Here is a 25,548-nt window from a genome sequence, read left to right on the forward strand (position 1 = left end):
TCTAACCTCAGTTCCCATGCAATATAAGCCTTTGCCATACTGAGGCAATGGGATCTTTTTGACAAAATAAAGAGATTTCTGGGTGGGACTGTGGCATCACTCTAGTCTAGATTGTTTCCCTGAGAAATGAAACAACTACAAGGAGCAAAAACCACATGTGGAGTCTTAGCTGGATTCTTCAAGTCTCTGCTGTGTCAGGGCTGCATACACACAAGTGCAGACATTTGGTTCTCCAGGGATAAGTAGCAGCGGCACATCATATAGGAGCATGAGGAACACCTGAATGTGTCCTGTTGGTCTATTGCAGGAACAAGGATGGGAAGGACAGCTGGATCCAAACCTGTCCAAATTTGATGCATGGACTCAGAGAGCAGTGGGGCTGGAAGGAACTTGCAGATGTCACCTAGCACCTGAGGCAGCACCAGCCCTATGCAACCCATGGGGAATGAAACCACTGTCTAACCTCTGCCCTGACTCGGGGAAAGGGCCCTTGGAGCATGCTCAGATCAGAACCTACCTGGATGCTCTGGAGCCCAGGACTTGCTTGGGGTTTGATACCCTGTGAAATCCTGAATTCAGCCCAGGGTTTTTATGCACTGCCATAAAAGGCCTCTTTTCCAACCATTGCTCTGGTCAGTTCCCTGGTGCAGTGCTTCCCAAACTTTTCCTCAGCAGGACCCTATTTCTGGCCCTATTTCCTCAGCATGGTGCCCTACTCCCAACCCAATACCCGCCATGAATGACTGGTCCCTCCTGCAACTGGTGGCATTGCAGTGAGGCCAGCTAGGTGGGTGGGGGAGAGCAGTGACTGCCTGGAGATGCCAGCGGCAGCTTTGGGTGGTGGCCAATCTCGGCGGGGGGCATGTGCCTTCCCACACATCGCCTATGCTACCGCCTTACCCCCACAACCCCATCTGCTGATGTTGTGACCCCGTTTGGAGTTGCAACCCACACACTACCTTAGTAATTGAGGCTCAGCAACCTGCCCACAGGAGGGGGGACCTCAACAAGCCTGGTTTCCACCTGAGACTTACAACACTTCACAGAAGCAGGACATTGGCTGCTGTGGCTCCCCTGGGGCAGATGAGGGAATAAGGTCCCTGCTGTGTCAGGGCAGAGTTTAGATCAGGGCTCAGAAGGGTACCAAAAACCCCCGTAACCTCAACTTGTAAGATGTCAGCATGCCAGGGGTAGAGCTGCAAGGGGCCTGATCCTTGTTGCGGCAGCACAGTCCAAGCCCCTTCCTCATGGTCCACCCTGAAGCATGCGTGCCAAGCAAAATGCCTTTGCTTGCCACACTGGCACCCATGTTGAGGGTTGCCCACCCCCGCATTTAGTCCCTGTCTGTGGCCCCATCAAGTCCAGGTACCTCCTGGTTAACTTCCTCCTGGCCGTGGCCAAGCCGGCTGTGCATTTGACCAGGAAGGAGGCTCTGGCTGGGAGGATTCCCAGGGACTGTGGGGCCACTTTCCTTGCCTTGCTTCACTCCCACCTCGGAGAAGAGTACAGGCAGTCCTCGGACTTACAGCATAATTGGTTCCTGAAAACCGTGTCTTAATGTGAAACGTTGTAAGTTGGAAACGATTTTCCCATAGGAAACAATGTTATAAATGTAGGGTTGGTTCCTGACCAAGGCCTGATATCCTATTTTCATCAAAAATAACCCAGAATTTTGTACTCAATTATAGACAAGTAATATCGCTAAATTGATGTTTTTATATCATTAATAGCTATCATATTGATTTGGAAGGACTTCTTTGAGGTGACTTTGCTGGACTTTTTGAAAGGCTCCTGGTTGGATTTTCTGAAGGGTTCTTGACTGGAGTCTTCTCAGGAGTCTTGGCTGCAGGTTTTTCTGGATGTCCAAGGAAGTTTGGACAGATGTCCTCTAGGGAGCTGGGCGAGACAGTGAACTTGTTTGCTGGCGTGGCGTCAGATCAAGCTTCTGACGTCAGAAAGCTGAATCAGGGCTTTTATTTATAAACAGCATCAATGTAAAACGTTGTTAACTCGAAGTGTGTTAAGTCAAGGACTCCCTGTACTACAGGGCTGGCTCCTTGGACTCATCTGAGGGCCGGTGAGCGCTGCCCGGGGCGCTCTGCTCAGTGCCAGTGGGGATCGCAGATTGCCCGCAGAGGCTGCTGGCCATGTCGGCAGTGGGTGGCAAACAGCAACCACCTGCAGGCGTCACCGACAGTGTTGACAGCTCCGTTTTGCAGGGGGTGCACCTCCACTCTCAGGGGGTGCACGTGCACCTCCTGCCGCCAATTGTTTTGAACCTCCGACCAGTGCTCCCCTCCTTGTTTTTTTTCATTATTTGTCCCCTCCCAAAAAACTGTCTCCCCTTTTCCCTGCAGCCTCCCCGACTGAGAGAGGCCAGGGCCCACGTGTTTGAAAGGGGGCCGGCCAGGCGTGTCCACTGGATGCTCGGCAGGGGGCGGCCGAGAGGCTCCCTCAGGCGGGCCGTGCCCACGCCCGGCGCGGGGCAGGAGGCAGCTCAGGGCCCTGTAAGCCCTGCCCGGGGGCCGGGGCCTTCGGGCCGCGCGGGCGCTCGATCTTCGGCCCCGGGGCTGGCAGTGCCTCCTTCCCTCCCTCCGTCCCTCCCGCCGTCATATGACTGCCGACTCCCCCGCCTCCTCGCCCCTCGGCCCCGCAGCGCTGCGGCGGGGATGCAGCCGCCGCCCGCGCGCCCCCCGCCTGCCCCCTGAGCCGGCGGCGGCGGCGGCAGCATGGCTCCCACCCTGCTCCAGAAGCTCTTCAACAAAAGGGGCAGCAGCGCCGCTTCCCCCCCGCGCCGCGCCCCGAAGGAAGGACCTGCCTTCAGGTGAGGCCCGGGGCAGGGCGGGACGCGGCTCTGCGGAGAAGCGGCCCCGCACGCTTGGCTTTGCCCGGAGCCGGGGGCCGCCTCCCCCGCTGCTCCCTCGGGCCAGCGGGTTTGGGGCAGCACTCTGGGGGCCGCCCTTTTTGGGGCGCATCTACACGTGCGCGTTAATGCTGCACATTAGCATCACTGCACGCTGTGCATTAGGGGCTCCTGTTGGGTTTAGTGCCTCATACCGGAGGTATTCCATGGAGTGCATTAATAAAAGCGCACCAATGCACGTGCAGATGCACCCATTGTGCATGTTTGCCACCTGTTTCAAAAGGGACCCAACCTCCTCCTTGAGCCTGGTGGCTGTGCTAGCCCCCAGCTGGGTAGGTGTCTGGGCTCTGGCGCTGCCTTGCCTTTTAGGGTCTTCACCTTTATTATGTGCAATGCATTTGTTTATTTATTTTTGTTCTGTTGCACCTATAAGTGTGCGGTTGCTTGGGCGCTGCTGCCTCTGCTCCTTTCTTCCCCCCCCCCCATGAAACAAGGTCTAGCTCCTTCCCTACGGGTTTAGATATTTTAAGGGTATTCTGCATTTGCTGTAAGTGCCCCAGCTTCCATTTTTTTTGGTGGGGTGTGGGCTTGGGCCTTTGGGATTGCTGTTAAGATCTCCAGGGTTTTGAACATGCTGCAGTGACTGGGCCACAGATGCCGTAACTCTGCAAGCACAGAATAGAGATGTCTGAGGTAGGCTGCAAAACGGATGTCAGAGTTGTCAAGGGTCTGAAGGAAGAGTACCTGCCTTCAGGTGAGGCGTGCCTTTGTTCCCAATTGACTTAAAACAAAGGCTCTAATATGCGAGTTGAGCAAAAACAAAACAGAAATTAGAAATAATTGTGAATTGTCATTTTGGTACTCCCCTATCAACGCCCTTAAATAAATAAGTTTAAACATAAATGCAAAGGAGTAATAGGAGCATAAACTGCTGCACATAAATAACTTCTATACCTCTGATCAGTTTCTTCAGCTTGATATCTGTCATTTTACATCTGAGTTTCAGTCTCCTCGTATTCATAACTCTTGTATAGTTTATAATGCTTGCTTTGGTGGAAAATATCACAGAAGGCATCCTGCCTCTGTCCTAGTTTGTGTTTTGCTGCTAAGGTAATTTGTATGAAAGTTGTGTCAAGATATTTACTGGCTTAACTTTAGGGGACACATCAAAATATTTAGTGGTTTAACTTTTTAATAGAATGAAGTTTCCAAATTATTTTTTTGTAGTTGACCTGTCCCTAGCATGTGGAATATCTGGCCTCTCATCACTGCATGTTACATGTTTCACAAATCATGGCACGTGAAACTTACACAGTGACTCCAGGTCCTAGATATGTAATTGATCTGACACTACATTTCTGTTTTGTTTTTTAACCCTCAGGGACAACGTTTTGAGCAGGCTGAAAGATTGGAATCTTGTCACTTTTTAATCTCTTGTCTAGTCACAAGACCAAACTAGTCATGGCCAGCAGAGCGATTGCATTATGTGTGTCCAGCAAAACTTCACATATCATCTCTCTCTGCTCAACATGAGTAGACTGGTTGTGTGAGTAGATAATGTATAGAGGTTGATAAGGTTTCTGGCTTCCTGTGCATGAAATGCAAAGAATGTTGGGGAGGGAGAGTGTGTCTAAGGAATGGTTTGTGGGTAGTGAAAGTACAAATGGCTACCAACATCTAATCTTTTTTACTTAAGAGGTGGTCTGCCTGGGCTTCTTGCCACCCATATGGAGCCAGTTATAGGCTCAAGGCCAAAACTGGGTCATGTCAAATTATGATTAGATATCTAGGTTCTAAGTAGTTCCTGTTAATGTGCTGGGTCACTGGGTTTTATTCTTGTTGCCGTACTATATCCTAAAACGTTTGTTAGTGCAGCAGGCTGATTTTAAAGTGGCTGTTCCCAAATTGTACAGTCCCTTCATAATTCATAGTGTGGGTTAATGTCTTGAGAGATACCTAGTGGACAGGGGAAAAAATTTGAAAAAACAGTGGAGTTTTCTCTGAGCCTAATTGCATATAAAATGAACTTCTCCAAACAGGAGACTTTACCTCCTTCATATCTCCTACGAAATATGAACTTTAATTTTCTAGCCAGGAGATCTCTTACAATCTTTTCTCCAATGTCTGATGAAGAGTGTTTGCTCCTGAAAGCTTGCACTTAAAGAATATTTTTTACAAAAATCTAGTTGGTCTTATAAAGGATACCACCTTTACCACAAGTCCTGAATGCTTTTTCCTCCTCCTCTGCCACACGTCCTGAATGCTTTTTCCTCTAGACCAATACAGCTACAACCTGAATACCTGAAAAAAAACATAACCATTTCTTCCGTATTTGCATTAAGGACGCTGTTTCTAATTAAGAGTAATTCTGAATAAGTTGTGTTGGTTTTGGAAGCTTAAGTTGGAAATCCCTCTGCAGATCTGCTTCACGTGAGCAGGCCATTCCACAGAACCTCACTGAAATGACTGAAGCTTACCCATATGGAGCTATCTCCGGATCAGAGCCTTTATTAAAGTAAGGTCTACCTTTCAGAGCATATGTTACAAACCTAAATTTTAGAATAGATTAATATTGTGTTTTACTGAATTTTTAAAATTCAAACAGATCCAAACTGCTTTTATATGTCCCTGTGTACCATGGGTATTTGCTCTGAGATGTGGTCTTTCTTCTTGTCCTCATACTCTCTGGTTTTCTCTTCTTTCCCCTTCCTTCTCCCATTTCTATCCATCCTTTTTCTTACGTCCTTGGAAAGTCCAGAGTGTTTATGCCTGTTAATATATCACTTATCTTTTTCCACACCCCACCAAATGTTTCACGTCTCTTCTTTAAGGAACCTTTTTGATGGTAGTTCATACCTTAGTTTGCAGAGAAAAGGGCAAGGATTCTGGATTATTGACAACAAGCACCTGAAGGGCAGTTTATAAAGAGGCTAGAGAGAGACTCTTCTCTGTGCCCTTAGGGGACAGGGCTAGGGGCAGTGGCCTTAAACTGCATTAGAGGAAATTTAGATTGCAGAACAGAAAGAACTGTCTCACTATGAGGGTGGTTAAGTATTGAAATCAGCTACCTAAAGAGGCTGTGGAATTGCCATCCCTGGAAGTTTTCAGGAGTGGATTAAACAAACACTTGACTGGGTTGGTTTAGCTAGGGGTGATTCTGCTTTGGGCAGGGGGTTGGACTAGATGACTTCATGAGATCCCTTCCGGCCCCATTTTGCTATGATCCTGTGGCTAAATTCTTTTCTCCCTTCCCAGTACTGCTTCTCTGGCAGTCAGCAGCAAGTATTCTGGGGTCTCTCGGGCTTCTGGCATCGTGTGGTTCAACAAGTCACCTATTAGGACAAATCTTCTAATGCAAACGGGGAGAGAGACATATGGCTGATACATGCAGGGAGATGAGCAGAAAGAGGTTCTGTGTAATTCTTACTCCCCTGCCAATCACTTTCCTACCCTCCTACATTAAGTAATTGCCTTTTACTGATCAACACTTGGTTTCCTAAGCACTCCCTGTAAAACTAGGAAATAGCTGTATATTGTACCTCTTTCCCCAGGGTCCTGAGTTACTGGGAAACTGATCCGGTCTTATTAAATTTCCTCTACTGCTCCTCGATTAGTAGCAATAGCCAAGGCCTGAACACTGTTTATCTGCAGACTTGGGAAGATGGTACTTCTAAGATGGGGGTGGCTAGCCTGTGGCAGGGGCAAGCTTTCTGAATGGCCCATGGCAGATTGGGAAGGGGACAGGCAGCAAATTAGCAGATAAGAAGCAGAAAGCAGAGTCATAGATTGCAGAGAAAAGTATTGTAATGGTATTCATAGAGCAGAGCTAATTTGTGCCATGCCTGCCATAGCCATTGCCCTCCTCTCCCCCACCCCTTTCCCCATTCTAGGATTTGCTTTTGGAGAATTGTATTTACATCTAAGAAGTGCAGATAACTCCATTTATAACCAGAAAGCTTGTTTTCTTCAGAAACTAGAGACGGTGAGAAGGGTGAATTTACTGATAGGTGAATTTCTCAAGCCTTGTTAATGTCTGAACGTGTGGTGTTTTTTTTTTTCTTAATAACTATATTTTTCGCTTTCCTTCCTTTTCCACTCAGTAAATCCATGGCGAAAGACCCATACCTCCTAGCTAAGGTAAACTAGCTATTTCATGGTAAAAGAGGTTTGGGTCCTATATCTGAATATGGGGACACTAGAATGGGCCTACAGCTGTTGAAATGAAGAGAGGGGGAATGTAGGAGTATTGGGGTTGGAACACGTTTATCTGAAATGTCAGGGCTCTCTTTCCCCTCCTTTTGATTAGGTTGGATAGTGGGGCAGGGGAATATTTACGTTGGGGCTTAAGTGCAAATTATAAAGCAGTGGGTACCAATGTTTTTGTTCCTAAAAATTGGCCCCACACACTCTTCAAGTGCCACTGATCCCATTCCCCTACACTGCTCCGCTTTCTTCTCCCTGGTCTGTCTGCCACTGCATTCTCTGTCCCTTCCCTCATCTGCTTGGTGCTGCATGCAGAGGTTGTGCATGCCACCTACAGCATACATCACAAGTTATGATGTGCTTGAGGAACAAAAGAATGTCCACAGTATAATGCGGTGTGTGTGTGAGCAAACTTTAAATGATTTTTTTTTCTTCCTGTTATTCCTTGCTATCTTCCAAATGGCTCAGTTTTGTAACTAGAAGAAATGTATGGTATTTAAGATGAGAGACACTTAATTGGTTTTAGTTTGGTGTTTGGCTTTCTTCTAGTGTTCTAAGAAACCTTCAATACTTCCTGCAGAAAAACACACATACCTGTGTTAAGACCCCAAGCAATCCTCAGACCCCCAATACCGGATACTGCTGTACTTCAAAGAACAAGATTGGATAATTGATTTTGAACATCATGGGTTGTTTCCATATCCATGTGCTCAACAGAAAATCTGTTAAGATAGCCAGGCACTAGACATGTTGAGCTTTGGAGAGACGAGTAAAATATTCCTACAAGAACTTAAGTATCTCAATGTGAATGTATTGCAGTGAATTCCTCAAATCAAACATAATAATGGAGGATAGCTTTAGAGAGAGGAATTGGGTTTTGAATAAGTTTATTTGTCACACTTGTATCCTGCCCTTTCCAAAAGGCTCAAAGTTTTTATACATCATTTTGGTTCTAAAATAGGGTTTAATAGCAATGTTGGTTGTAAAATAGGGCTTAATAGCAATGTTGTACCATATCTTTCAGCATGGGAGACTGAAATGGGCTTACCATGATCAAGCAGTTAAGGGTTAAAGTTATACAAACATCTTTACAAAGGAAAGCGGGGGCTGGCGTGAAGTTTGTGATTTCCAGGACATGTCAAGGTGGAAAGCAAAATATGTTGGATGCTTTTCTGCATTATCTTTTACATTTGTCAGTGTCTGGTTTCTGCTCCATAACCTCAGTAAAAACACCTCACTCTTGGCAACTGAATGAAAGAATGTAAGAGAGGATATATCTTCATTTTAACACACATGCTATAAAAGATGAAATCATCTTTCAGCTGCATTTGAAACTGGCAAACAGGCCGTTACTTCAGTTTTTAATACCCACTGTTTCTTTTGGTGTTTGCAATGGAACGGATGTACATTGTACAGCATTTCTGGCTGGTAACAGTTTGTTAGCCTTGGTATATGAGATCATTCACTTGGCAGTTGATGCTAGTAATTCCTTTGGTCATAGTGCTGAAATGCTTGGTGAGATCCCACTTGCTAAGCATTATTTCACAGCACTTCATTGAAAGCCTGGCAATATTCCACCCTCTGTAAAAGGAAAGAAAGCAGTAATGAGCTGTGAGTATACTTGTATGTCAGTTGTGTTTTTATTATTGTTAAAAAGATACACACACCAATAAATTCCTAAAGCCTACTTGGGTTGCTTTTGAGCTCCTTACTTCTCTATAAGTAACCAAATAGTACAACAGCAACAAAAGGTGCTAAGCACCCATATGTATTTTTAGGTTTCTAAATACTTTTAAAAAATACATTCCCAAATCTTTTTAAAGGTTTAGAAATGGCTGTTTTGGAAACAGCTTGACTTCAGGCTTCGCCTGGCTTTCCAAAGCAATCAGAGTACAGGCCCAGAACACTAAATGAAGGGTCTAGATCAGGGGTCTGCAACGTTTTTGGTCAGAGTGCCAAAAATATCTACAGCCTCGACTTCTAAGACGTTGGCATGGTGGGGGAGCCACGAGGGGCCCAATTCTTGCAGTGCAGTGCTGTTCCCTTCCCCACTGTCCACCCCGAGGCATACGTGCAAAACAGTGTCTTTTGTGTGCTGTGCTCTGGTACCCATGTTGGGGTTTGCCTACCCCTGTCTAGATCAGAGGTGGTGAACCTGCAGCACGTGTGCCATAACTGGCATAGGCAACCTCTGTTTTGTGGCATGTGGCAGATTAAGGAGGGTACAGACAACACAGCAGCAGATGGGGCAGAAAGCAAGGCAGCAGATGGAAAAGGGAATTGGAGTGGCTCTCAGGCTAACTTGTGGCATACCTGCCAAAAAATGTGGACCTCCTTGCTAACAGATGAAGGATAAGACCAAGGCTTGGAACAAGACATCCCCTTTGACCCCAGCCTTTCCCAAGAGTGACAGCTTCAGACTAGTTCAGTTAACAGAGTACTGCAAACAATTCCATTTAAGAGAACAGCCTAATAAGGAAATGTTGGAGAGTATGGGCCTTTGAGATGGAAACTGGGTTCCCAGCTTGGGGCTGTTTGGGGTGGGGCGGGGACGAGTCTTTTTTTATCTTCCTAAACGTTGTTTTGGTTTCCTTGTCTGCTCTTGTTGCTGTTGTCTTTTAGAGATTTCTGACTTCTTCCAGCTTTGACACAGGAGTGTTCTTCACTGTCTTCCAGGGTAACAGTTAATGTGCAGTTTGGGAAGAGTCTCACCTCTTTTTCACACTACAGCTGTTACTCATGGAATCCTTGAACAAATTACTTTGTACTTTCATGAAGACTGTCATTTTGACTGCTCTTAATTTTTAAGTGAGTAGTACTCCTAAAAGGAATACAAGCAAGTCGTCTGTGAATACCATGCCAATAATTGTGGACACCAATTACTCATACAGTTCTTTGCACTGAATTCTGAAGACTTAACTCATAGGTGTTTATAGTAATCCTAAAGTAGCCTCCTAATTCTCATGTCCATGACTGGATAGTCAGGCATCTTGCCACATGGTGTACTTGGTACAGGCTAATCCAGAGTTTTAAGGGTGGTAAAAAGACCATGTATCTATATAATACACTTTATGCACAATCCACTTTTAAATCAGGTTGTCTGTCTTAGTTGTTTTCAACATTTTCAGAGTCATGGCACCCCTGGACCATTTATTTGAATGTGTTGGCATCCCCGAATGAGAACCATTGTTGCTGCTGCCTCAGTTTACCTCAGTACTTCTCAACTGGGTGATGCTGCCTCCAGGTAAAACCGCCCAATGCAGGGCTAGATTAACCCTAGGCATACAAACATGTGGGCCCCTACTTAATACTGTATATTTATATTACTTTTTCACTCAATTATAATATGTAAAATAAGCACAAATGGACCCCTTTTTTACTTAGGGCCCTAGGCATGTGCCCAGTTTGCCTGTGCATTAGTCTGGCCCTGGCCCCATATGCCAGCTGTGCAGCCAGCCTGGGAAGGGCTGTGGCACATGTTTGTGGTCCTCCTGCATTAGGGCTTTCTGATGACCCTGAAGCAGGACAGGAGAGGTGGCTTGGGCTATTGTCCTTCGCAGTCGGGATGGAACTGTCCCACATGCTTCTGTGTTCAGAAGGGGGGGGGGGGGGGGGGGGGCAGCCTGAGACTCTGCTACAGCCCAAGCTGTTTTATCCTGCTTTAGGATTATCAGGGGTGAGAGTGGCACATGGTGGGGAGGGAGTGGGGGAGGTAGATGTTGGGGGTACAGGTACTGTGGAGTATGCAGGGGCAGGGGCAAGTAATGGGGTGGGACAGGTGGCTGGGGCAGGGATCAGGGCACTTGGCCCCTCTGCTTTCTTGCTTGCACCCCTGCTGTTACTTGCCCCATTGAAGTGGGGGGTGGAGTTACATAATTAGAGTCTATACATGGAAAATTATAACAAATTTATACTTTTTCCATTTTTAGAATACAAATATTGGGGGTTGTCTTAAATTTGAAATTGTCTTGGTTTCAGGTAAATGTGGTAATTATTTATTATGTGGTACATAGGCAAAGAGCTGTGGGGAGAACACTCAAAACTCTTATGTATAAAATGTCTATAATGTCTACATATAAAAGAAATATATTTAGACAAGTTTGTTTAAATAGTGAAAGTTATGAACCAGTTAAGTTAATGACCAAAACTGGTTTTGGGAAATAAAGTGCATAGCTCATAGAAAAGAGATATGGAAAGGCCCTCAAGAGGTCAGATGTGTATGAAAAGTGAGGATAACAAGGGGCTAGCACCAGGGGTAGCACATGAACGACAGAGTTGTTGGGAGAATGCACATAGCAGGATGAGGTCTCTGTGAAGCTAGAAGGTTAGGCATTTGTCTGGCTATGTCTCTTCTGGGCATTTCCCATCATAGGTGACTGACGGCCATACACTAGTAAATAAACTGAGCCTGGCTTTGCATCTAAAGCAGATTACATGTGGAGCAAGAGATTATTCTTCAACTACAACCTCAGTCATGCATAAAAACTGCCAGTTATTGGATCAGAGTCAGACCATAGGTCCATCTTAACCAATAACCTGTCACAGTGGCAGAGAGTGGATAGGATATGACCAGTGTTTTTGCTGTGTTCCCCTCCCACTTGCAGCCTCCAGCATTTAAGGTCCAGGAAGTTCTGATTCAGAAGCCTTAAATCTGCCCCTTTACTCCCAAGAATTTTTCAGATCCCTTTTTGAATCTGATTAAATTGTCAGCTTCCACAGCATCTTGTGGCAGTCAGTTCCACACTTTAATTACATGCACTGTGGAAAAAAAGAACTTTCTTTTGTTAGTTTTAAATTTAATACCTATTAGTTTCATTTTATGACCTTTTAGTCCTTGTGTTGTAAGACATGGTAAATAAGTAATCCCTATTTACTTTATCTTCAACATTTAGTATTTTATAAGCCCTTATGTCCCTGCCTCAAGCATCTCTTTTTTTTTTCTAAACTGAATCAACCCAGCATCTTTAGTGTCTCCTCATGGAAACGCCTCCATTCAACTAATCATTCTCGTTGTCCTCTGTACATTCTCTAGCTCTACTATTTTTTTTTCTAGTTGCATGTCTTTTCTCCTCATTATGCCCACATAGCGCCACTCTGTTTCATACTTACAATTTTTTTGCGCAAATACCATAGTAATATTTTTATATAGGAGAGCTAAGTGACAAAGCAGACTACAATACAGAGTGAAAGGGAAAATATTGTAGAGTTAACTGCTTCACTTGGGCTAGGACTAGATGTTGCATTTGTCCCTGGATAAATTGTGCCTGTGTTTTGTCATGGAATAAAAATATTCCCGAATTAGCATGTACACACATTGCCCTTCTAATCATGGTTTAATGAGCAGCTGAATGAAGTGGTGCTTTTCTGCTATTGATTCAGTGATGCAGTCCTGGGGTACCTGAACAGATGCACTTTGCAATTACCTAGGACAAACTTATGACCTGGTAAAAACAGACATTGAGTTTATCCTAGGTCTGATTGTCCCAGGTTTTGACTGGCATCAAAACAAGCATGGGGCAGTCTATTGCAGATACTGCTTGAATGGTAATTAACTTAAATTAGCCCTGATTTTGGAGGAGGGGTGTATCTGGACCTCACCGGTACTTAAAGTGGGGCTATGGGCTTGTATGTCTGTAAAATGCCAGAATAAAAGGCTATGTCCCTGGAGAAATTCCATGTCTGTTTTTACCCCTTCTTATCCACAATCTTAAAGTTTCCTGGATAAAAAATTTTCTACTACTATTAGCAGTTACTCCTGTTTTCCCCGGTGCAGAAGAGGACTTGCAGTTAAATCAAACTTTCACTGTGAGAATTAAAACCTAAAGCTTGGGGATCTAAACATTCACTAAAATGTACAGCATTTGGGAGCTTCTTCCTTCCAACCCACTAAGGCTACAGAAATGGATGTCCCCAAGTGAAGGGCATGAGCTGCTTCAGGATGTGTCCCAGCACAGCAGATCAACTTGAGTAGGCAAAATGCACATCACCCATTGTCCCACCCTTTGATCTTGGATGACAACAGACGAAATGCTCCCTACTTCCTACTTCGAGAGACGCGTACCAGAGATAGTCGGGGTGTCTCTCTGGAAATGGAGAACACTAACTTTCCTTACTTCCAGGGCTGTGACCTGGAGATCCTGGGGTATGTCTCTGAAAGCAAGGAAAGCCAGGCTGGTGCTCCTGAGACTCTGAGGGCCCAATCCTGGGCTGGAATTTTCTAGAGCATGCAGGACCAAGCACTGAGAGTACCTGCCTGGGGCAGTTGGGGAGGGCTGGGCAATTCTCTGGGATGTTTGTGCTCTTTCACTGTAAAGCAAGTAGGTGTTTGTTGCAGCAAAGCAATGCCAATTACCATATTTACACAATATAAAACAAGGGTTTTTGCCCTGCTGATCAGCATGTGTTGGGGGAAGCCCCTCATTTTATGTTCACATGCAAAGTAGAGGCAGGAGCAGGCAGCTGCTCTGGCTCTGGCTCTGAGCCCAGGTCGGGGCCAGAGTCAGACCTGCAGCAGCCTCCTGTCCTTCTCTTCCACTTCCCCTCTGCAGCTTCTACCCCCACCCATCCCCTTTCCTCCCCCTTACTGTCAGGGGCAGCTCATCTCCAGCTGGGGCTGGAGTCTCTCCTGGGCAGGAACACATGGAAATTCCTTCCCCTGCCCAGCTAGTCAGCAGCACTGACACTGCTGCATATCCAGGTAAGGGCTGGGCTTTCACGTGCTATGCTCTCTGGGATGGAGCAATGTCTGATAGTAAGGGGAGGGGGCAGGCAGAGGCAGAGATGGGAAAGGGGAGCAGGTAGAGGGGCAAAGGTTGTGGGGATTTGGGGCTGGAGGGGTGCAGGTGGCAGGTGGGGGCAGGAAGACCGCAGGAAGAAGTGGGTGAGACAGAGGGCAAGGGGGCCACTTGACTGTCTCCTCCGCCCCTTTTTCCCCGCACTCCAGCCACTGTTTTCCCTGCTGTAGCAGTTGGGAGAGATTCAAAACTACCCTCCAATACTTAGATTCTATACCTGGAAAATTATAACTAATGTATATATTTTTCCATATACAGAATCTAATTATTGGAGGGGGGATCGTCTTATAGTTGGGCGAATACAGCATTACAGCCCTCTGCCATTTGTGGCGTGTCAAAGAGTGGATGTCTATGTCAAAGGATATGGATATCTATTTGGTTTTACTTTGTGCTGCTATAAAAACTTTTATGGTGGCCAAAAGGCAATGAATCTGTTTCCATGCTCCAATACTCTGTTTCTGTGACATCTGTTTCCATACTCCAATGAGGATTCACACATGTGAAATCAGCCTTGCAACACTCGTGTGAGGTAGACGAACTGCACAGATGCTGAGAGGCTAAATGTTTGGATTTCTATTTTGGAGGCAGTATAAGAAATACAAAATAGTCTTGTATTCCTCCGTTTCCTGACTCACTTGTCTTATTGGATAGTTCCTAGGTGTTTGTTTTTATTAAATCCCACTATCTCTAGGCAGGTGTAACAACTGCATTATCAGTATCAGTTTATATGAGAATTCTAATATTATAAAAGCCTGAGTCTGTCTGTCGCATTTTATTCGCACTCTGATTGACTGAAGAGCAAATCAGAGTGCAAACAAACATTTGAACAGGAACTTGCAGTGTGGTAGAGCACCACCATGATGGTGGGGACACAGGGAATGGAGGGCGGGACAAGACCAGCGCAGCTGGCCTCGTCCCTGCCCTGCTTCTTGGAGGCAGGGGCAACGGAGCAGACGAAACAGCGCTGGCCTCACCCCACCCTGCCCAGCTCCCTGCAGGTGGCAAGGATGGCACGGGATGGGGGGGGGTGAGGCTACCAGAGCTGGGTTTGCCCCCCACCCTTAATCCTTGCAGGTGGTGGCATGGGGAGTGGGGTCAGGATGCTGCGAGGGGCCAAGGCCACCATCTCTGGCCTCAGCCCGGTTTCCCCCTCCCCCCCCTTCTGTTGCTGCTGCCTGCAGGGCCCAACGTGGGATGACATGGCAGTGGGAGGAGTGGGCCTGACATGGGTTGGGGGAATAACAGGCGCATGGTGGCGGTGGGGGGAGGGGAGGAGAGGAGTAGGCCCAGGCCCAGGCCCAAGGCGGAGGAGAAGCCAACCCACCACGGTGGGGTGCGGGGGGGAGCAGTGGGCCCGACATGGCAGCAGCTGGGAGGGCAGGAGAGATCTGCCTCCTCCTCTCAGGCCCGGGCCCACTCCCCACCATTGGCTCCAAGCCCGGTCCTCTCATTCCCTCGCTCCCGACGGTCAGCCCAGGTTCACTGCTCCCCCCCACCACAGTGGGCTGGTTTCTCTGCACCCTCAGGCCCGGGCCTACTCCCACTCCGCCCCTCCTGCCGCTTTTGCAGCAGGGAAGGGGGGAGCGGACCCAGACCTCAAGCAGCAGGAGATAAAGGGGGAGTGGGCCGAGATGGGAGGGGGGGGGCACAGGGCTTGTCCCACCACACTCCCTCCCAACCCTCTTCCCCCCCCACCCCGTCATTCCTGACAGGGAGTTGGCTAGTCCTTTAATATCAATACTCCTCTTACATCTGCATGTTTCTGTAGCAATACAAATATAGCAAAACCATTTCCAACTTTGATCCTGATTGGGTTAAGCAGAGTTAAACGTTGGAACATTTAGCTGAAGGGTAAGTGAACCCTGCCACAGGTGCCAGAGCATAGCGCGCACAGGCATTTTGCTTGCATGCCTTGGAGCGGATGGTGGGGAAGGGGCCAGGACTGTGTTACCGCAACAAGGGTTGGTTGGGCCTCTTGAGATGCCCCTGGCATGCCAGTACCTTACAAATTGAGGGTGCAGGTATTTTTGGCTGTCTGCCTGAAAATGTTGCTGACCCCTGATTTAGCTTGTATTGCTGAAACTTCACTCTGTTACAGCAGAGCAGCTGATGTATGCTCCAGAGCAGCAGCAGTTTCCCTTCTCCTGTTTAAACCATCTAAGAGTGGGTTTGGCCATACCATTGGATGGCTTCTTTATTGGATGACCCTGGATTACTCTTTCACAGCAGACTGCTGGCATACTAGGAGTCACTGCTTTGGGACTGGGTACCTAACTTGTGGGGCTGTAGGGGGACAGAAAGTTGGGAGTGCTGGGGCTGAACACATAAAACCACCTTTTTCAAACAACTAGGAATTGGGACTAGCTGACAAAACTAGGAATTTCTGAAAACAGTTTTAGAATAAATCTGATTCTACTCTGTTTATTACCTAGGGGCTGAACAGAGATGACTTTACAGATGCTTATCTTAAACATGGTAATACCAAGGCCCTTTTTGATTGATAGAAAGGGAGTGTGATTCTCTAATCATGTGAGCTCAGCTGAGTTGGCTTCCATCCTAAAAAGAATTACAAAGATTTTTTGATCACCTTTTAAACCAGTGGATATCAACTGTGTTAGGCTTAAGGTGTCCCTCAGAAAACGCCAGCTTTTAGTTTTCACGTGTCTTTTGACTATTTAAAAAGTAATAGAGCAATTCTTCTTTTGCAAAGAACTCGGAAAACTCACAACAAGTCCAAATATTTTTGACCCTATGGATTCCTATCTGAAATCTCTAGATTTATCTTGTGAATCATGTTTGCACACTTAACAGTGGTGACATTGCATGACACCCTCTGGCGCACCTAAAAAGATCTCAAGTTACCCTAGCTGAGAATCACTGCCTTAAGCAAACATGTCTGAAACTGTTTCAGCTGTCCTCATTTTAGTTTGTCTGTAGCCTAGTTTACATTAAAACCAGATAATGGAGCTGCAGAAGTATCAGCTTATGTTTTAACAAGCATTAAAAGGACAGATCAATCATGTTTGTGGGCACAAATCACATTTGCTACAATGCTTTAAAGCAGTTTTAGACATTAGTTTCTGAATCAATAAGTTCTGTGCTTCGGAGACTAAAGGTTGTACTTAAATCTGTCTATTGTTGATGCTGTCTACCTCAGACTTTTTCAAGGAAGTAGTGGGCTCCCCACATAATTTTATGGGCATTGAACAGGAAACAGCTTGGATAGAGTTAGGCAAGCAACATATGCAGTGAAACTGGCTCGTTCTACCTAAAACAAGAAAAATATCATAAAGCAACTCACTCTAACTATAAAATACCTAAGGAGAGTTAGTTTTTACTGATAGAACCATCAGACAGTTAGGTGTACAGCTGAGAAGAAAATGGGAAAGTAGGATGTTGAAGCTGCAAATAGATTTTTTTTCTTAAATGCATATGATTGTACTTGCAGTTAAAACAAGGGATCAAGTTACTCGCACTTCATATTTCTTATTTTTCTTTTTGTAAAATGAAGCTGCATGGAGTGTCAAGGATAATCTGCACCTATGAGTGAAACTTTGTTCCAGCCACATAAAGGAATGATCCTAACATAGGTGCATTAAATAGGGGGGTTAAACTAAGTATTTTTATATTTTACATTACTGAAGTGTTAAAATGACAATGACCAAACGTGCTCTGCATCATCAATCTGGGCAGATTTTTTTTTAGTCAGCAGAAACTTGGAACTTGAGATCTTTGATTTGAAAGACAAACCCAGAGATTTTGAATAGGAATTCATAGTGATTAAAACGTTCTGACCAGCTGTGAGCTTTCTGATTTCTTTGCAACAAAGGAATTTTTTTATTATTTTTGTGTAGTCAAAAACAAGTGAAAATTTCAGAGCTGATATTTTCTGAGGGGTGCCTTGAGGCTATAGGGCCTGGAGTATAGAAAGGTTGAGATCCATTGCTTTATATTGAAGAATGTGTTCACTGAGATGCTGTCCTCAGTGATCATTCTGAGGGCACCTTTTCTGGCCCAACTACAAGCAAGAAGCCAACGTATAACCTAGCATGTGGCCCATTTAGACACATATGGGCTTGCATTCTTCTAAGATGATTTCTTTTATATATAAAAATCAGCAGTGAGTCTCCTAAGATCCATGTATACAGATACTTCTGACATTTCGAAGTACCACACAAGTCTTTGATGCAGACATTAGATGAAGTCTGAATCATTAATTTGAGTTGCAAGCAGAGATTTATATAACCTTTGGTTAGTGTATGACAGTGTTCCTGATTCACGTTATGTATGTAGTTTTGAACTGCAATAAGTATTGTACATTTGAGCATGTTTGAGTTGAAAGTAAAGTTACAGCTTCTTAATCAGGTGTTACACTTTCATTTAAACTAGGATTAGAATTAGTCTATATTGAAACATGATGATTGAATTTAGTTCGGGCCCCATGTAATAGATTGGAAAATAGGCCAGAATCCTTGATTTTTTTTTTTTTATTTTTTTTTTTTTGCCAGTGCTTTTGACACTTCTGTGACATTCTCATAGTAAACTCGGGGAATATACAGTGTTTTCATCCAGATGTCATACCTAAAACTTGCAGGCTACTTCAAGAAAGATGTAGAGATACTAGAAAGAATCCAGTGGGAAGCAGCAAAAATGATTTAGAAATCTAGGCAACATGATTTATGAAGAAGAGCTCAGAGTGGGACTAAGGTGGGACTAAGGTGTAGATTTATTAATAGTTCTCAAATACCTGAAGGATAGTTATAAAGAGGATGGAAAGAGCTGTGGCTGCATGGGACAGGATAAGGAGCAATAGTCTTAAATTGCAGTGAGGGAAACTTGAGTTGGATATTAGAAAGAACTTTCTCATTATGAGGGTGATTAGCAGGGATCCTAATATAGATATATATCAGTGGGTTTCATTTTAATCATGGATTTTTGGGTTACATTTTTTAATCCAAAAATTGGGGGTTTTTTATCAGAGAAAACCAGGATCCTTGGTGATTGAGCATTGGAACAAGCAGCCTAGAGAGGTTGCAGAATCTCTCCTTTTCAAGAACAGATTAGACAGTTGACTGAGATGGTTTAGAAGGCAGGGTAGAGATGCACCTTTATGGACTAATTAAATGAGAGAGAGCATGAACGTACTTTTGTGAATCCAAGTTCAGTCAGGAGTGATCCATCCTCCCTTTAGCAAGGGGTTGGACTAGAGCCTATAGGTTCCCAAAAGATTTCTGTGTGTAGCCTCTTCCAGATTTACCAGTTGCCTGCATACCCCTACCAGCAGATGTTTTATTTTAACTCCTGGAATGTCAGTTGTTATAATGAAAATTAAAGCCATCATTACACAATTTGTCCGATGTACCCCCAGGGGTACTATAGCTTGGGAGCGAGGCCCTTGACTACAGGACCTCCTGAGCTCCTTTCCAGCCCTAGTGAAGCCAGTTCCAGCCATACTAGTCTTGCAAAGTTGTCATGTTTTTCATTGGAAATAAATCGGTAATAATTACCCTGTATCTTTTTATCAAGTACTGTAGCAACTGAAATTTCTTTCCTATTGTGTCCTTGAACTTGTGAAGATAAAGGCATACAACAAGTTTCAGAAATTAGTCGTTGGAAAGGTATTACTAGTCCTCTATATGAAAGGATTAAAGAGTGTGTTGTGTGTAATAGGCAAACTGTTGTACTACCATCAAGAGAAACAAAACACATCTCTGGCTATAGCTGGGGAAAACACTGGGATTGCCGGTATATCCGCCTACAGTTATCACTTAATTCATCTGAGTCAGGATTTCCTGGCATTCATCTCCACTCTGGCAGTGGAGTGTTGCTATTAATGCTGCAGTAGTTTTTGGATTAGTTAGGTGTAGTTTTTTATTAGGCGTGGCTTTTTTTTTTCTTTACCTACCCTCCTACCACTTAGAGAAACTAGTTGGGGTTTGTGAGCATTAAACACATTCTATTAAACTCCATTTCTCATTTCTTCCTTTCCCTTGTCTGCTAATGGTTGGCCTGCAGTTTGTACGTACCTGGTCTTTTCTGCCTTCAGGAAAAAAAATACAAACTTGTTCAACGTATTATCCTGACAAAAATTTTTTGCTTAACTGCTTCTCCAACACTAGTTCCCAAGGAGGGGAAAACCTCCTAGGGACAGATTTCATTAACAACTTATTGATTGATTAGTGTCACACAATACTGTTCACTTTGTTTCCAAAAGTCAGGTGTTTGGGGTTTTTTTCTCATGTAGCAACAAGCACCAAAGCAGCTGCATTCAATGCTTCTGTTTTAGGTGCAACTGATGGTTCTTCTAAGAATAAAATGCAGAACCTTAAATTGCTTCACTAGTGAGTGCAAGCTTAGTTCTTCAGCACTTTGGTTTTTAAAAAGTCTTGTGATTGGTTACTGAAATGTCTTCAAAAGCATTTTGAAGTCAGTAAAAGTTGAGAATTGTCAGTAGAGCTCGCTGAATCTTTTTGTTTTATAATTTATTTCTTGGAAGAAGGCAGCTTTGTATCAGCTAAAGCTCTTCAAAGCTTCAGTGGAAGAAAATGTCTCACTTGGAAGGAGCAACTGTCTCCAGAATACCATAGGGCACCTCATGATTAAGACTGGAGTGGATTTAAATCAATGTCCCACATCCCAGGACAGTCTGCCTCCAACCACTGAGTGCTAGAGTTTAGGGGAGGGAATTACTGCCTCCTTTGTCATTTGTGATTTGCCCCCCAAGTTCCCTTGTCAGTCCAGTCCTGTGCTTGCAAATTTCTTGTTCAGAAAATAGCGTGAACATCTTAATTCAAAACAAAGCACTTTATTTTGAGCCAAATAAAAATGTGGGTAAAATATATTTGAAAAATCAACCATTTCTGTGTTGACCAAAGCAATCTTTTTTTGAACCCTAAGCTTGGGCGACTGGTGCCTCCCGAGTCTGAGGGGGCACAACTGAGAGGCCCAGCAGCATTTCTGCCTCAGTCAACATGCAGCCGGCAGAGCCGATTTCAGTGCCCCCCTACCAACCAAACCACTCTGTCGGGGGGGGCACCAGTGCTTTCGGGGGGGCATATCCCCCCCCCAGTGCCCTCCTTACACGTCACCTATGACCCTGAGCAGTCCCCTGTTTTGATGGATCTACTGCTCTGCCATCTTGCGTATAGGATTTTTAAAAAATCTACGAGGCTACAAGTGAGTTAAAGAACAGGCCATATCTCTGAGGAAGAAAGAGCAGGAAGGGGCAAGCCAGCTTGTGTGTCAGGATGCCAGCCTTAGGGTATGGTAAAGATCTGTTAGTCTGCCAAATGACCTAAGACAGCGTTTCTCAACCTGTGGGTCGTGACCCAGAAGTGGGTCATAAACAAACTTTTAAAAAATGGATTCTCCTCTTAAAGCACAAAAACATAGGAAGCTGTGGATTTTCCCTTGCAGGCTGGCAGGGTTCTAGCTGGTGAGGGGCTGCTAGGGCCCCCCATGCCCCTGCCCCATACACACCCACACCCTGCCCCACACACTGGGGGGCAGTTGATTAGTAGTGAGAGGCACTGGGTCGGGACTCACCATTGATGTTTACAAATGCACCCTGGTACAAAAAAAATGGAGAACCACTTACCTAGGGGATTTTTGTTTCTGTGACCAGTTGGCATTTTCTTATTTTAAAATAAGCAAACAGGAACTAGTCCAGTTGTAAGAGTACTAATTTTTCCTGCACTGTGTTGTCCAAACCTGTCCTCCATTAAAAGTATGGTGTCTGGTTTTATTCTTGGTGTATACTGCTCCAGTAGGTAGTAAGATTACAGGGATAGGCAGGAAAACTGGTAGGATAAGAGATTTCTATTCCTCATTTTCTGGCAAAAGCTGTTCTCTGACGTGCCTTGGCAGTGTCTTTATTTAGTAGCTGTGTCCTTGGAAGCCGGCCTGATCACATGATTCTGTCTGGAACAAGTGACATGTGAATGATGCGTTGGCTGAGACACAAAGCTGAGTACAAGAGGAGGTGGAGCTCTCCTGCTGATTGTGACAGCGGCACCATACCTCACAATGCTAAGCAGAGATGATGGAATGAGTGAGCTGTGGGGGGGTGGGGGGGCTGGTGTCTGGCCAAACCTGAAATTGTTGTTCAGAGGTCAAAGGCTGAGTTTAGTTACTGGAGGTGTGCTTTGTTATCCTTATTTTGCAAAATAATTAACAAAAAAACATGCATTTTGGAGGGAACTGGTTGGTTTTACTTGGGAACTGTTTTTACTTAGGAACTGGTTGGTTTTACTTGGGAACTAAAATCTGAGAAGTACTCTAATGATAAAACAAGATGTATTAAGTGATAAAGGCTGCAGGGAGAACTTCGTCTCCTTAGTTTTAGAGATGGATCAGAGCTTTGTTTGGCTAAAGGAATTTGTGCCTACTTGTATGTAGTTTTGTTTAGTCCATAAAAGATTAGGCTAAGGATTCAACTGTAATTAACCAATTTAACTAACCCTTTGTTGGCTCATTTTCTTTTAAGGTATTGGCTAGTAAAAATTTTTAGCACTAAAAAGGCCCATATTATCTTGGTATGGAAAAATGTGGGTTTAATTTTCAATACAAACACAGCCAGGCTTAGTTTCAGTCTCTTTTTTTCTTTTTTCTTTTTTGGCAAGGAATTTCATTATTGGGAATGCTGCTAAAAGCACTCTACTTCTGTGACTCATCCAGGACTATTTAAACTAACATTTTGCATGAGCCTGGGATTATTCTAATCTGCAGGAGATTTTGGAACCTACATACAAAAAAACATTGAAGGAGAACTTGGCCAAGTTTGTGAAACACCAGTTTGCTATTTATGCTGTCTCTTGTCACTTCAGAGCCAGAACCGATGTGTACAGTCTATAGCAATGTTTAGCTCTGTGTGGAAAAATGAGCTGTGTTTGTTCTCTCCTCTCTATGCCTTCTCACAGTTAGGTTTTTCTTTAACTCGAGGGTACTGGCTTTGTAGCAATTTAAAGAGTATTTCTGCCAATCTGGCAAGAATTCTATATACTCTGTCTTGTCCTGCATTTTGGCTGTGTCTTGTATTAAGCAAATGGTCTTGAGAAGAGATGTACTTAGGTTTATGTGGACTGCTTAGTGTTTTGTTTTATAAAGTACAAACCTTGCTTTTTCAAACCCAGCTTTTTCTTTAAGATGGTTTGATGTCTGGCCTTGTGTCAAGAACTTTCTCCACAACGGCACACAATGACACATGAAAATGTACAGTTAGAGAAGCAGTGTAATCATTCAACAAATGAACAGTTCTATGATTTAATGTGCAGTGGATCTTGTCTAAATTGTGTGGTGCAGGTAACAGCATAGCAAATGTAAATGAAGTGGATTACATAGGCTGAGCTGAGGTTGAACATTGCTTCACCATGCTAGAACTATTTTGAGTGAGTAAGTATAAAAAGGCTGCAACTGAGATGTCAGAACTTAACATGTTTGCCATAAATAGGGAGAGAAGTATCTTGGAAAATATTTATAGTTAAAGAGAAAACGAGGCCCTGTGTTCAAGTCTCATTTTTGAATCATTCAACAAATTGGATGGCAGAAATCACATCTCTAGAGCTGAAGTGGAATCTAGCTGTCTTTTTGTATTGGTTTACATATGGAGAATTTACTTTCTGCTTCTTAACACTAGTGGGGGTTTTTTGCTGCTTCATTTTTCAAAGAACCAGTCAACTTGGAGTAGTGTGTATATATAATGAAGAGGAAGGAGGTTGTAGCTAATAAACCAAATTGGTATCAGTGGATGCGTCTACCTGAGGTGCTTTACTGCCATTAGACTAATGTGCCATAGACTAAATGTCACTGCCAACACACATGCAGTAATTACTGCACAGTATATTAGTCTAATGTGCCATTTGCTAGTATCTGTAGATGCAGGTGCTAGAAAAATGGGACATGAACTAATGTACCATACTGTATGTGTAGACACTGACTGGGAGCAAACTGTTCCCAGTCAGCCTAGGCAGCAGGGGGTCACGGGCAGGAAGCGTGTCCCAGCTTGATGGGTCACTACCTACCAGCCCCATGGAGATCGGGATCTGTCCCAATTTCCACGTGGCTGGGAGGCAGCTGCCTGCACAGGCAAAACAGTTCTCCCTCCCCTTCCCCCACAGCTTGGGGCAGCCTGATCTCCCCTGGCTGGGACAGAACTGCTCACAAGGCAGGGACAGCTGCAGGGGGAAAGAGCAGGGCAGGATCAGCCCAGTCTTGCTCTTGTGGGGCTCAATTTGCTCCCAACAGGGGCACGCATGTAGATATGCGCCAGGGAGCTCTTTAACGTGTCTGAATTTTCTGTGCAGAAAATTCATGCACGTAAATTGCATGTGTAGGCACACCCAGTGTCCTTCAGTTACGCTCACTGGTTTGCCAAGAATGTTTGATTATGTAAGTGTCTGCTTGCCTAAAAGACAAGATAGTGAGAACTGTTAAGTTTCATGTGGGAAAGAACATCCTACTAGAGACACGGAAGTGAAACATCTTCAGTGTACTGAAACGGACATTGGAAATAACATCTGGATTTTGGTGGATAGCTTTTATTTCATGTAGGCAGTTAAAGCCTTCCCAATTAGATTTTTATCATAATGCTGAAACATTATGAACTGTGCAATTTAAAAAAAAAATGAAATCACATTGGGGATTGATATTTTATCATGACCAAACAACTAGACAGCTTTTTAAAGCAACAGCTGAAATGACTGGGACATCTTTAACTAGAGTTAGAAGTCACTTACAAATAGAGCAGGTGAATACCTAAGGAATAACTAAATTCCCTTTCTCAATGGATTGTATCTGGAGGTCAGGAGGATTTCCTTTACTTTGCACTGACTGTGCATCAGTCTGAGGGTTTCTTTTCTGTTTCTTCCCCTCCCTCCACTTCCATGCAATTCTTTTAAGATGTCCATACGTATCTGACTCTTATGGCTGCTGGAATGAATTTTATTCAGAAAGATTGACATAATGACATCATGAAGTGGTATATCTTATACACAATTCAGATACTGCAGATGGATAGTCATTGTAGCACCAGGCATTAACACTGTATTAGAATGGTTTAAGTGAATGTTTGCTACTTTTTTGTGTGTGTGTGTGTGTGTGTGTGTGTGTGTGTGTGTGTGTGTGCGCGCGCGCGCGCGCGCAGGGGAATTTGGGGAAAACTTAAAGATTAGCTGGTGGCATCCTTACTGTTCTTGGTCCCTGCCAGTTGTATTCCTACCACTTTTACCACTTTTTATGTAATGCTTCGGAACTAAAAAAGATTTTTAGGGACACATTTAGGCAGTGTAACAGTGAAACATTACCCCTTTGTATATCTGTTAGATCTTCTTATTGATACGTGATCTGTATTGTGTGAAAGGTTTATTTTTAAAGCAATCTCAGATTTTTAGCTGAGAAAGTGCTGTTTACCTTCAAGAGTAGAATCATTACAGTGCAGAATTTCTGGGGTGTTTCCTAGTGTTAATCATTCTTCACTGATAAGTGTATACTGCTGATGACAGATTCCTATTTGTGTTTGAAGCGGTGCTGAGCCAGGGAAGGTTGCTAAGAGTTGTCAGATGATACTTGCTCACATGAGAGCCATTAACAGGGTGTTGTAGCCAGTGTTGGAACAACCTTGCAACTAAGGGCGAGTCAGTGCAAAAGCAAGTATGCTCTCTTTTCAGAGGCCATATGGTTCAGTCTTGTGAC

At 44.4% G+C, this 25,548-nt stretch overlaps 1 protein-coding gene across 2 annotated transcripts in view; it reads left to right on the forward strand.

Annotated features, from left to right (window-relative positions):
* The first annotated feature begins 2,477 nt into the window (after window positions 1–2,477).
* FNIP2 (folliculin interacting protein 2) overlaps window positions 2,478–25,548 on the forward strand; it is a 63,884-nt gene continuing 40,813 nt past the window's right edge. Inside the window, exon 1 of one of the 2 annotated variants that reach the window (XM_019534542.1) lies at window positions 2,478–2,824. In XM_019534542.1, coding sequence (XP_019390087.1) covers window positions 2,730–2,824 — 95 coding nt within the window. In that variant the 5' untranslated portion in view covers window positions 2,478–2,729. The remainder of the gene's footprint in view (window positions 2,825–25,548) is intronic. The other variant, XM_019534544.1, reaches the window with a different exon arrangement.

The sequence above is a fragment of the Crocodylus porosus genome, unplaced genomic scaffold (genome assembly GCF_001723895.1).
Source record: "Crocodylus porosus isolate Cpor-Errol unplaced genomic scaffold, CroPor_comp1, whole genome shotgun sequence".
Taxonomy (NCBI): domain Eukaryota; kingdom Metazoa; phylum Chordata; order Crocodylia; family Crocodylidae; genus Crocodylus; species Crocodylus porosus.